The 12605-nt window shown below is 38.9% G+C and overlaps 1 protein-coding gene across 1 annotated transcript; it reads right to left on the bottom strand.

Annotated features, from left to right (window-relative positions):
- Window positions 1-5323: 5323 nt before the first annotated feature.
- Window positions 5324-6457, bottom strand: LOC308222734 (neuropeptide Y receptor type 4-2-like; the record flags this gene model as incomplete). Its single annotated transcript, XM_080621085.1, has 1 exon — window positions 5324-6457. The coding sequence occupies one exon, from the start codon at window positions 6455-6457 to the stop codon at window positions 5324-5326; it is 1134 nt and encodes a 377-aa protein (XP_080477211.1).
- Between the last annotated feature and the right edge of the window lie 6148 nt (window positions 6458-12605).

The raw sequence follows: 12605 nt of genomic DNA on the forward strand, positions 1-12605 counted from the left end.
GTGCCAGTATTTTTTTTAGCTAAAATTATTATTTTGTCCTCTGTCAAAGGACAGAGTTGTTGTTGGGTTTTTTTCCGGGACTCTAAGTACAAAACTTAGCCATATTTTTAAGAGTTAATGGACAAGTTTCATGTTCTGTATGTCATCATAGCTTTTGACTCATGAAATCTGTCTTTCTATTGTCAGAAGTTGCATCTTGAGCCTAATAAAATTAAGCCGCATCTGTATTTGTGATATTCTACAAAAAATACTTATATAATGATGCCACCATGTTTAGCATAACCCTTCATATTTTGCCAGTAAGTAGGAAAAAGATGTGCAATGTTATGTTTTGTGTACCATGGCTAAATATTTTTTTTTAGTAATATGGCTAATAATCTGTATAATAGTTGCTACTGAACCATGTAGCAACTCTATCATATGGGATGAATATTACAGCACTATTTAACTGAGTGGGTGGTAGGGTCTTGTATATTTAAGTTATAAATTGAAAAAAACAAACCTCTCTGGAATTTAATTTAATCCTAGATTTCTATCATATAATCTCTGTGCTGCTACTGGGCTTCATGTTTACTAAGCATTTCTTGGAAGGACAACAAAACAATTCTGACTTAGGTCTAATGAGCACTGGCTGGCAGGAAAAGACATTGTTCAAAAGCATAACTCTCCGGCTTAGTCTACTTATGACTTCCTGAGTTCCAAGGAGTGACTGTGTAAAGCAAACTCAGAAAGTGAGGGAAGATCATAAAACCTACTTGGATGTTGAAGCTCATAAAATGCAAACCCAGATCACCCATGGGTGCTAAGCAACGACAGTTTTTTAAACACGACAGTGTTTAAAATCAATACTGGTCTGAAAATCAGAATGAATTTAGAAATTTGAAGAAAATGGCCTGTACAAAGCAATGTCAGGTGATCTTGTGAGAAGACACCCAGGTCAAAGTAAAAGAATTTCTTAAAGGGTCCTTAGCTTATGATGTTTTAAGTTACAATAAGCTCTTAGACTGTCACACTTCATATATGTGTGTATGCTGCATTTGCAAATAGCAAAAGTATAGTGCAGACCCTGGCTGACTGCTGTCACAACATCATTATGAACTACTGTTGATGGTTAAATCACATTTATGACATGCGACAACATGGTAGACAGGTAGCAGATACTCCTATCACACTCCTTCCTTGTGCATGTAAATGTAATAAACATAACCTGGTTATAGCGCAACCTGTGGTCATCTCTACTTTCTTGGTTTACTTTCTGCCAAGGCAGGTAACCCAGGTCAGAGAAATTTACCAATTCTTTTAACTCAGTCAAAGCATTTCTGAGACTCAATAAGATTTTAATTTTCAGTTTTCATCTCTGCAGGGTCCGTTATTTTCTGGTTGGGATTCCAGGACAACATGCCATGTAGGACCCAGTTTGCTGTGTATTTGGAAATTCTGTGAAGATGAGCTGGGTCCTAGCATCGGAATATTCCAATGTCCCATGTTGAATTTTTGATACTTACCCTGTCCTTTACTCCTTGGTTGGCTATGCTGCACCTCTGTCTGTTCTTAGGAACAATGCATCAAGCTATTAATCCTTAATATATCAATGGCTCTTATACTGTATAACTTGTTTCCTCTTGATAAATACTAGTTGAGTGATAAATCTTATGTACTTTATACTGTGAATATTATTATGCCATTTTAGAGAAGTGGGCACAGAGAAATGAAATAACAGAGGCAATATATAATTTTATTGTTAGACTCCCTATAGCATTCTGCTTATCACAGCAGTCAGACATTTTCTTGCTCTGAAAAAATTGTCTTCTTACAACATGTCACAAGAAGCAGGATTATAAAAAGCTTTAGGAAAAAAAAAAAAAGTCAGCGTAAAGTCTTAGAATTGTATAAACTCATGATTTGCACAACTTCTGTGTATTTACTCAACATTGCTTTTGTAACTCAGTAGCAGACCTTCATAAAAAGCATACTCAAAAGCATCACTGTATACAACGAACACAAAAAATGCTCGATCCTTCCTACATACAAGTCTTATTTGTTATTTGCAAATTTATTTGTTATTTGCAAATTGATAAGATGTATGTAAGCTATTTCTGTTCTGTTTCCCTCTGCTGGGACCAAAGACATAGCTCCTCTTGGTGGCGTTTAAGCCTCAAAGTGACAAATAAAAAGGCTCTTTCAACCACGGAGGCACGATTATATCCAGCCTTGTGCTTTTGCCTTCTGAGAGAACAGGGAACTTTTGCTACAGCAGTCCTTAAAAGCTAGCAACATAATATCCTCTACTGTGTTTGTGCGCAGCTCCATAAGACTTGATGTCCGCACAGAATGAAAAAGTGATAAAGGCACCTTTCCTTTACAGCTGTTTATGCCAGCATGGTGCCTAGTGTGTAAAGATAGGGTTTACACATGACAGATATTTAGTCCTTTGGAAGTTAGATATTTTTTTTTTTTTTTTTTCAGAGTTTATTCTGGAGTTTATTTAGTTATCTAGGGAATTCTGGAGGTTGAAAATCAGGTACTCAGGATGGCATATAAGCAGATGGCTAGGCAGCAATTGCTTGGGAGTTCTGAATATCTGCATTTTTTCAGTTAGAAGTATAAGTGTGATTTGGTGGCTTTTATTGTTTAAATCATTTAGTTTATCCAGTCCAAAGCCTGTCAGCAATAAACAGTACTTGACTGCAAACTTGATACTTCTCTTAATAACTAGAGAAAGACACATTCATTTCTGTCTGTCTGAACTACTGTGAAGTTGGATCTGATTGCTCTACATATTTACTTGTGATCATGGATACAAATAGTCACACGAATTACAGTTAAAGAAAGTCAGATCCCTCTGACATTCCTACCCTTTGCAGGAAGAACTGGGACCAATGTCAATACATAGCTCTAGTGACAGGTCTCTGATATGCTGTAAGTGCTCTATTAAAAAGGTTTCACTTGGAAAGTGAAGTACAGATTCTAAAGGTTATTGTGTGTGTAGCTAAGACACTGGTGCTTGAAAATCTATATATTTAAGATCATAAATCAGATACTCTTCTGTGTTCATGTTTAGCAGAGTATTCTTACAATAGCTTGCCACACATCTTAAATGTTGGAATTGTAGCACATGCAGGAAATAGGCAGAATTACTAAAGGCTGATTGCATGAAATAGATCTTAAATACAAAACCAGTACAAAGTTTAAGCAGTATTTAAGCCCTCAAATAATACAATACAGTTTTGGTATAAATCAAGATGATGAGGAGGAGTTACTGTACTACTCAGCATTGCAGGTTTGTATCAGCTCTGGTTTCAGCTACAGTAGCAAACTTCAAGTTGCATATAAGATAAAACGAGTGCCCTTTTGTTCTAAGAATTAATGTCCAGTCTTGAAATAATGTTGTATACCAACACATCAAAAGAAATGACTTATCATCATCATTCTGCAAGTAACATTATATCTCATCATCATTCTGCAAGTAACAAAGAAAAAAAGAAAGCAGAAGTCCATTTGAAAGAAGCAGAAATATTTTGCCAGGTGATTGAGGAAGATACAAAATGTAATCACATGTGAATTCTCTTACTGTGAGATACAGGTTCTGCACAGAATTAGAAAGGCGGCTGAATCTGAACAACTTCTGCCTTAAAAGTCTGCACACAAGAATTCAAGTCCAAACTTGAAGTTTTGCCACTGATTTCTGTGCACCCAGTTTGTGGCAAGGGATTAAGTCCTATTTCTGCCAGTTGAGGGTATGGTCTCATACTTGTTGATAGCTCTTGCTACCTTGTAGCACAAGGTAGTGCCCTTGTTTTCAGACGCTCTGTCCAGCGCCCATATTGCATGGGAAGAATTTTTTCCTCTCCTATTTACTGATTTGCCTAATTGGAGAACATTCAGCTAAGGGTTTCTAGCTGTCTGCATAACTATACATTGGATAGTTTCAACTCAATGCAAACCTATTGATTACAAGGAGTAACAACTCCTTATCATAACATCCTGGTTTCTCAATAGTCACTGAGCAAAGTCTCTGGCTCCAGAGGTTAAACTGAGTTTAACTGGTTTGTAGGTTTTGTGGACAAAGAGTAAAAATACCACATGTGAAAAAACATGACTCTCACTTTAGAAAAGCAATTGACTATTTACATGTAGCTTGGCTTCAACCTGACCTGGATTCCACTTGTGTGTTTTCATTGACCTCTTACTGATTAGTTGGAATTTCAGCTCCATCTCTGTTGCTGATGCCAGCAAGTGGGACTGGTATCTGACATCTGGCTTTATTTCATCAGGAAATTGAAAGCTTCCATGCATATGCATATTTCTTTGGAAGTGTACCTGCTCTGAAAATACATGGCTTGTACAAACATGTTTTCATGTCCATCTTGACCTTCTAAATGAGATACTTTGCAATTAAAGTATCAAGGAGCTGCTGAAGCAGAAGTGACGTCTTGCCACCAAGACCTTGAACAACTCCAGTAATCCGGCCGCCTTGCACAGTCATGATATGCAGTTTTAGCAGAGCTTTGTGACTGACAAGAAGCAGCAATTGCAAAGTCAAGCAGACTCATTTCCATGTAGTTCTACAACTGTTTTCCATTTGCTTAAATATAGCACTCAACATCATCTAAAAGCATTTTAAGAGTTTAATCCACTGAGTAACATTTTCATTTGTCACCATCCCTCAATAAATAAGTAGTCTTTACATACCAGGGTTATTGTTCTGTGTCCCTACTTGCAGAGGAAATGGCTATTATCTAGCCAATTTGACAGAGAGAGGTTTCTTAAGAACATCCAGTTGTTTTATGTGAACTAGATCTGCTGGAAGATAAGTTACCTAACGAATGGGCTGTGAGAATTGGTACAGTACAAAAATCTATATATTTATTTACAAGTCTCTGTTCCACTGGTGTCAGCTGTGCATAAAAATCTAATACTGAAAAACTGGGAGAGTCTTCTCTAATACAACTTTTGGCTGCCTGCAATGCTGAAACTGGAAGACTGGGTTTCTACTGCAACCATGCTAGAGATGTGATCTTAGCCGGTGAAGCCTATGTCAGACTGTATGCAGCCACAGCTTAGCCACTGATCTCTTAGAACAGTCACATATACATCAGACCAGTTTCTTCAATGTCTTTACCATCTTAACGACATGAATAACTTGTGTACCGTAGGAGCTACTCTATGCATTCATGACCTTCCTTTGCCTGTTCTTCCAAAAATCAGGCAGTAACAGGTTCCTCTTCCCATCTCAGCTATGGTATCACGAGTTGCTTTTTACACCTCCAGGTAATAATTGGCGTGTGGCGTCAGGGCACCCCTCTGAAATGTTTACTAGTAGCTAGATAGAATTATGCCTGCAGTTTAACGTCAGTGAGCCCTTGGAAACTTCAGTCTGCATGGTGGATAAAGGTAAATGATCATATTCTTCTATTGATGCAGTTACTGAATTATGCTGGCAGCTCAGAATCAATGACTTCACTTCTTTTTTGAAGTTGCTATTTAGGAAACCATAGATAACAGGGTTGACACAGGTGGAAGCCATAGCTACCAGGTGGCACAATGAGAAAATCAGATTGTGGTGGCAAGGTGAAATGATTTTGTAATTCCAGTCCACAATGGTGTTGAAAACATGCAGTGGTAGCCAGCAAACAGCAAATGCAGCAACCATGGATGCTAACAAAATATTTATCCTTCTCAGCTGAACTGCTCTGTTGCTATATTCACTTTTCTCAAACATGTCCTTTCTCTTCTGTAGACGTAAGTAGATGCGCAGGTAGCAAAGTATAATGAAGAACAGTGGTATGCAGTATTGCAAGAGCAGTAAAGTGGTAGTGTAGATAAGTCTCTGTTGCTCAGAAGGCCACGAGTCAATGCAGATAGCCTTGTCAGTGGAAAAATTCAGGATGTGTGAGAGCTGCTCATACAAATCATTAGACAAGATGGATGTGGTCAAAAAGGGCAGGGACATGAGACATGCCAAAGTCCAAATTACTCCAATTCCTAAGTAAGCTTGGGAGATACTTGGCCTCCAGCCAGTTGGGTTTATGATGAGCTGGTGCCTTTCCAGAGCAATAAGGACAAGGGAAAGAATTGACACTGTCACAGATGTGCACTGAATGAAAGAGGTCATTTTGCACATGACTTCCCCAAATATCCAATAGTCCATCATGGTGTAAACGACGGTGAAAGGCAGACAGACAAGACACATAAACAAGTCTGAAATTATTAAATTGGAAATTAGGATGTTGGTGACATTGGCCTTTTCTTTTTGCCTGGCGATGACAGCAATCAGACAGATGTTTCCCACAATGCCTAGGACAGTCTCCAGGCTGTAAGAGGTGGCCAGAAAGACAGTAAGGTCAGTGATGTTCCTGCACTGATTAGAAATGTGCACAGGGAAGCTTCGGTTTGAGCTCAAGTTCTTACTGCTCAGGAAAGGAAAGCCCTCATTAACAGCCCTTGTCTTATTCATCCTGAACCTCAAAATATTTATCCAGAAAAGATGATAATCAAAAAGAATCTGAGTCTTCTGTAGCCAGTCCAAAAAATGTTTTATCTGTTCTGTTTGGCTGTGGAAAATCTGGGTTTATCTGCAAAGGAAAAGAAAAAAGGTTGCTTAGTTATACAATTAGACATGAGTTAAAAGGGGGTGGGGGGAGACAGAGAAGCACACACCAGGGATTCTGTGTATATTCTGCTACTTCCATTTATATAGTTCATTAGATCATAAAATGGAAGCCTTTGCTTCTGTGCAATTCTATTGAATTATGACTGGTTTTACTCTTTGTAAAGTTGGTCCATGGATTTAAAAACACCTTAAATTCATAATCTAATTCAGTGCAGCCCCTTGAACATCTACAAGCAGTAGAGTGGTGATTCAGTAAACCTGCATTAAAACACATTTAGGGAAAAAAATTGGGCTTTGCAAGGTTCTTATCCAGAACTGAGCAGAAGACACATTGTGGGGCTGCATTTACTCTCAGCTGAGTTAAACATCAATGTGAAAAGGCATATTAGGTGCATAAAGCCAACACTAAAACATCTTATGTGAGTTAATCTGTGAAATGCATTTGTGAATGCAGTCAGAACCCACATTTGCTTGAGACAATCACCATGCAAAAATTCAGGCTCATATCCTCAGGAGGGATAACGTGGGACAATTTGATGAATTCCAAAATAATTCAGAATCATTTCAGCATTCTTCAGCTTCTGCACAGCTGTGACAAGTCATGGGAACTGCAGTCCAAATTTCCTGCTTCCCAATCCTGGATGAACTCCAGTGCCCATGAAACACTAATGTCTCCCTCCGGGTGTCCAAAATGGCCAACACAAGGTTTATCAGAAATATAATCCAGCTTCCTGATTTTGGCTCTAAGAGTGGATGATTTCAGCAACATCTCTTAATTCCTTGTGAGAAGCTTTTTATTGATTCTCCCTCAGCATAGTTTTGGGTTTTTTAACCAACAGAATTCAAGGGTTGTAATAGTATGTGCCATCTCCTGTTCTTGCACAGGCAGATGCATCTGCTTCTTAACCACTGTTGCAAGCCCTGAGCTGGGACTTTCAATGGGGTGTCAAGGAGCTAAACCTATAGAGTTAACTGAGGCTGCACACTTTTAGAAACCTCAGCCACAGGAATGGCTGGACTCTGCCAAATAGCTCCTGGGCTTCTCTCATTATCTGCCATAGACTGCTTTATAATCCTGACCCTGGAGTCCAAATGGTCTATGTCCAGGAATCACAGAGAAAAAAAAGTTGGACTCTGCTGGGAGTTATCCTCAGACCAGAGGCAGTTTTGTGCTGTACAAAGGTTTGTACTGTGAAAAGTAAATAAATACTTCGGGCACAACATGATTTGCCCATTGCATGACCCTTTCCTCAGCAATAAACTGCCACTCAAATAAGTTTGTGGGGTTGTGAAAAACTTCTGAGCTTCATAAAAACAAGTGGTCAAGATATGAATGCATAAATAAAATGCTATAGTGAGCTTATCACTTTGTTTTAGTACCATTTATTGCCAAGCAACTGCATGTGTAAAGGTAACCAGTACTGTACAAAAAAGCACCCACCATCCTACACTTTTTTGTTTGCTTGACTTTCTTGTTATGAATTTTATTGTACACTTCTAGAGATGTTGTCTCTTAGAGACTAACAAAGGCAATAGTATACAGTAAATAAAAAGATATTTGGGGATTCTTGTTCTGCTTGATCAGCAAAAAATTAAAACAGTGAATTCTTTTGTTGTTTGTTAGACCTCTTGATTTATCTATCTGTATTGCTCTATCTGAGACAGTCAGGATAGTCACATGAGTAAAATATAATAACCTTTCTTCCTCTTGGTCTTTTCTTTCCTCAGTAGTTTAAATCTTAATTAAAGAAGTCAAAGGAGAAATTCCAAATTGTAGATGTAGGTATGACTCTGTCTGCTCACTTTTTTCTTGTTAGTCAACCTGTGTGAACAGATTGATTTTTTTAATGTAAGTAAAAGAAGCAACAATGATGATGTATGGATTGTATTGTTACATATGAGGAGGATATGTTGGTCTGCCTTGGTGTGAAAATTGGTATAGAATAAAAAGCCATCAACCAGCCCCTTAGCTTTTAGTGATTGCTGGCCAGTGGAGACACTGGAAACAAAACAGAGCAAAGGGGTACGTATCCCCCAGTATTATTTGGTACTAGTCAAAGGAGCTCTGTCTTGGCATTTGGACAGGACAAAGAGACTCCACTGTAAATAAACACACCAGCTTTTTACTACAGTCTAATCCTGGTGTCCTTAGCTACAGATCCTCAACAACAAACACATGGTTCTCTTTTTGTTGCTTGAAAAATGTGTGCTGAGTTATTACAAACATCTGTGCCACACAAAGTAAACCCTGTCAAGGGTCCCAGTCACTTTTGAACATGCTGAGGTGTCAGTGAGGTGAACTATAAAGTTGTAGCAAAACAGAAAAGTAGTGGAGCCACCAGAAAAGCAGAAACCAGATCCCACAGCTTTAAGGGGCACATTCCCAGGAAGAATGCCAAAGGCAGAGCATGTCTATGTGTTTGTGGGAGATGGCAAACACCGTGGGGATAAAAAGCATCTCTGAAGGCTCAGCAATGCATTTTGTTGGGTTAAGAGCTCGCTCTTTTAGCACCTTGCATTCCATGGTGTCCTCCACAAGGTAACTGTTAAGCACTTCCTGGACATTCATGTTTCTGGTACTGCCCAACAGCAAGTAAGGAAGTGTCACCCTCTTATCACAGATAAGAGGACTGAGAGAGAGGTGAGGCATGAGTTTTCCTGTGTTTCAAGGGAACCTGTGATGCACTATGCAGTACATAAAACTGCCTGCCAACTTGATGTTCTGGGAAAAGTCAGAGCCTAGATCACCTAGGTCCATAGTTCTCTGTATCTCTTATTCCAGCAACCATAATATAAAAAGTAGTTATAGGAAAATAGAAAAATAAATGCTGCAATGACCTTATACTTACGTACCCTACTATGGTATGCTCGGATGATAGATTCTCAAGGTTATTCACTGCCAAAAGCTGTGTTATCCCCAGGTGTTTGAGGCCATTCAGTTTGGTCTAAATTAAGAGCCAGTAATAAGCAATGTGTAAACATACTCTGTTCAGACATTTGAATCAGATGTTAGCTTGTATACTGAATCACCAATGCAGTGGGAACAAAGGTGTTAGTCACCTCACTGTATCGAAGGTTTGTCAATTACCCAGTAAAATATAGCAGAATCTTTATTGGCTAAAAAAACCCAGACTTTTGTCTCCAGAAAGTGAAGCAATACTTTCTTGGCCTGTGGAGTAAGAAGCATGCTTCCTAAATCAGTTTGCTGAGAGAGTGCGGGGAAAAGTTGGATTATTTTTGATTGCTTGTTTGTTTTTTAAAGAAGAAAGAGTAGTCCTGTTCAGAACTCCTGATGAACTTTTGGGAAGAGGTCAGTAACAAAAGCTAAGATGCTCAAAATACAAGGGTGTTCTTCTCTGATGCAGGAGGAGGTAATTTGTCTAAAAAGCAAATGTCACAAAAGTCTGAAGCTAATTAACAGGATACAGAAGGAAAAAAGAAGGAACTTTCAGATTTCATTTTAGTGTAAGTTGAATTCCCCACTCACATCTTTTATGCACATTTATAACTCTGTTGTCTGTGTTGAAAGCAAGGAAGAAGAGTAGGCAAGGTTTGAAGGGTTTGTCTTGCTGAACAAACAGCCTACTGAACTAACAAATTTAACTCAGGTTGTCTGAAAAAAAAGGAAGCAGACCAGTTTAGGCAGCTTGAAAGCCTTGTCCCAGGGGCCTATCCTGCATTTCCTAGGAAAATTCCTCAAAGTAGGGGGCATTTGAAGAGATGAATCTGGGAAGAAAATGAAATGCCCAGTGGGTTTCAAGGAGACTGCTAGACAATGTGGCCCCAAGCAGTTAATGCATGACTGCCTTTTTGAGAGACCTCTGGATTCAAGACATCCTAGGAAAACCTCTATATAAAAATGCAGGATAAAGCAAGAGACTACTACTGATGCTCTGCTCTATGTACTCACTGGGAAACGGTGTGTCATTCTTGCAAAGCTAACCATGATCATCCCCTCCCTGTAACAGAAAACCAGTCTCGACATCTGCCTGTGATGGTCAATGTGTATAAATTTTCACATCTGATATAAGTCTAAGAAAAAAAAGTTTACAGTTTTTGGCTTCATTATGTGATACTTAGAAGCAGTTCCTTAACTGGCTCAGAGCTTGACTGTTTGCTCAAGTCATATTTGCTGCTCTCAGTCCATAAGAATTCCTGAGAGAAGTTATTCCTAAAGACATGAAGTGATTGTGTTACTTATTTAAGCAGTTACAGCAGTTATCTGGAGTAAAACAGCTGTTGTCTTCCTCTTAGAAACTAGAAACAAAGTAGCAGTGGAAAGTTTTAACAGAACTCTGAAATTCATATTGTAGATGTTAATTGAGGTGATGGTGACTAACAGTGGTATCCTCTTTTCACTTGCAGTGATGTTCTGTCAGTAAAGTAGATTTGCCCTGTTTAGCCTTATATCCTAGAGAAAGGTTATAACTCATCTGGCTATCATCCCAGGTTTCCAGGAAGGCAACACTGAACTAGAAGAGGAATCCTGCCACCAAGTATGCACAGGCATCCTACAGCAATTTAAAATCCATGAGAGATTTTGTACAATGAAGTTTAATGGTGGACTCTTCATGTTTGTTTAACTCTGTGTTACAAAAATATTGTAAGCAATTACCTTAGGTCACTGAAAAAGCTATATATGTTAAAAATTTCTAAAACCTGCATAATTTAGGGTATAGAATGACTTGTGTGTATTAACATGTTACAAGTCTATAATATTGGGAGATGGTATGTATGCCTAGGAAAGGGAATATATTTTTCCACCCTCTCACAGCTTCATATTTTCAGAATGAGGTTATGAACTTATGAGATTTGATACTGCAGAAATCAGGGAAACTTTACAAAAGCACCTACTCCAACTTTTTATTTCCTGGTTAAATTCCTAATAACCTTACTAAAGACACAGAGCTGGTTCACAAGGGTAAAATGTGACTGGTAAAGGTAAAGTGGTCAGCAGACTGGAGAATAGTACTTAGTCCCTTATTCCTTAAGGGTAAAGGCCATTTTGACTTATCCTGCACCCAAAAGAAAACATTGTATTTTTACAAAGGTGACCTTATTAAGGAGGAGGTGAATCTTTAAATCATTGTAAAGGGCACCTTGGGAGACAGCTGGTTAGGATATCTAGAGAGCAACATGGCGTGTGCTGCCAGAAACTATATGGGTTGAGTGAGGAACAAGAAGTCTCAGGAACTAGGAGATAAGAACTGTTTCCCAGTGACCCATGGTAACCAGGAAGGCTTTCTGCCACACCGCAAGGTGGCAAGGAGCACACCTGAACCCCAAAGATCCCCAAGAAGCTTCTTCTTGCACCCTGAAAGGTTGCAAAGCTCAGCTTAGTAGATACAAGAGTTGGACCTTTCATAACAAGTCAGACCGGATCCATTTGTCAAACATAGTCTCCTGCTTTTTTTTTGCAATCAAAAGTGATAACTTTGATAAAGATACCAGAACATTTATCAGTCTGAAGTAGATAATTTAGAGAATCCTTACCTGTTATTGGTTGAGAAAATCACTGCTGCTGCTGCATATTTCTATCTTGGAAGAAAGAAGGAGTGTTGTAGCAGCAAAGTAAGATCTTCTGTGTCCTATCAATCCAGAAGAGAAGCTCTCCTCACTGTTTCTGTAGGTAATTTGGATGGCATCTCTCTCCCTCCCTCTCTCTCCAGCCCTCCTTCCTTCCCTCCCTTCAGCTTAGCCAATGAGTTCTGCTTTATGATTATGGACTGACTTTGAAGTTCTGGCTCCCTCTGCTGTTACATAAATGTAGAAATTCTACAGACACTTGAGAGGAATAGTGACTTAGCAAAGATCTATGAAGTTATCTGAAGTGCGGCACGCAACTTGTGCTGCGCACAAGTGTGCACTCGATTGGAAGCTTGTAAACCAAAGGGACATCATACAGGAACAGAGCCTAATCCTGTTCTCCATGCTGAGCCAAGATTTCTGTAGGGCTCAAAGAGAATTTTGTCTCGTAAGTGTGAAAAGGTTG

The sequence above is a fragment of the Psittacula echo genome (genome assembly GCF_963264785.1).
Source record: "Psittacula echo genome assembly, chromosome: 6".
NCBI lineage: Eukaryota > Metazoa > Chordata > Aves > Psittaciformes > Psittacidae > Psittacula > Psittacula echo.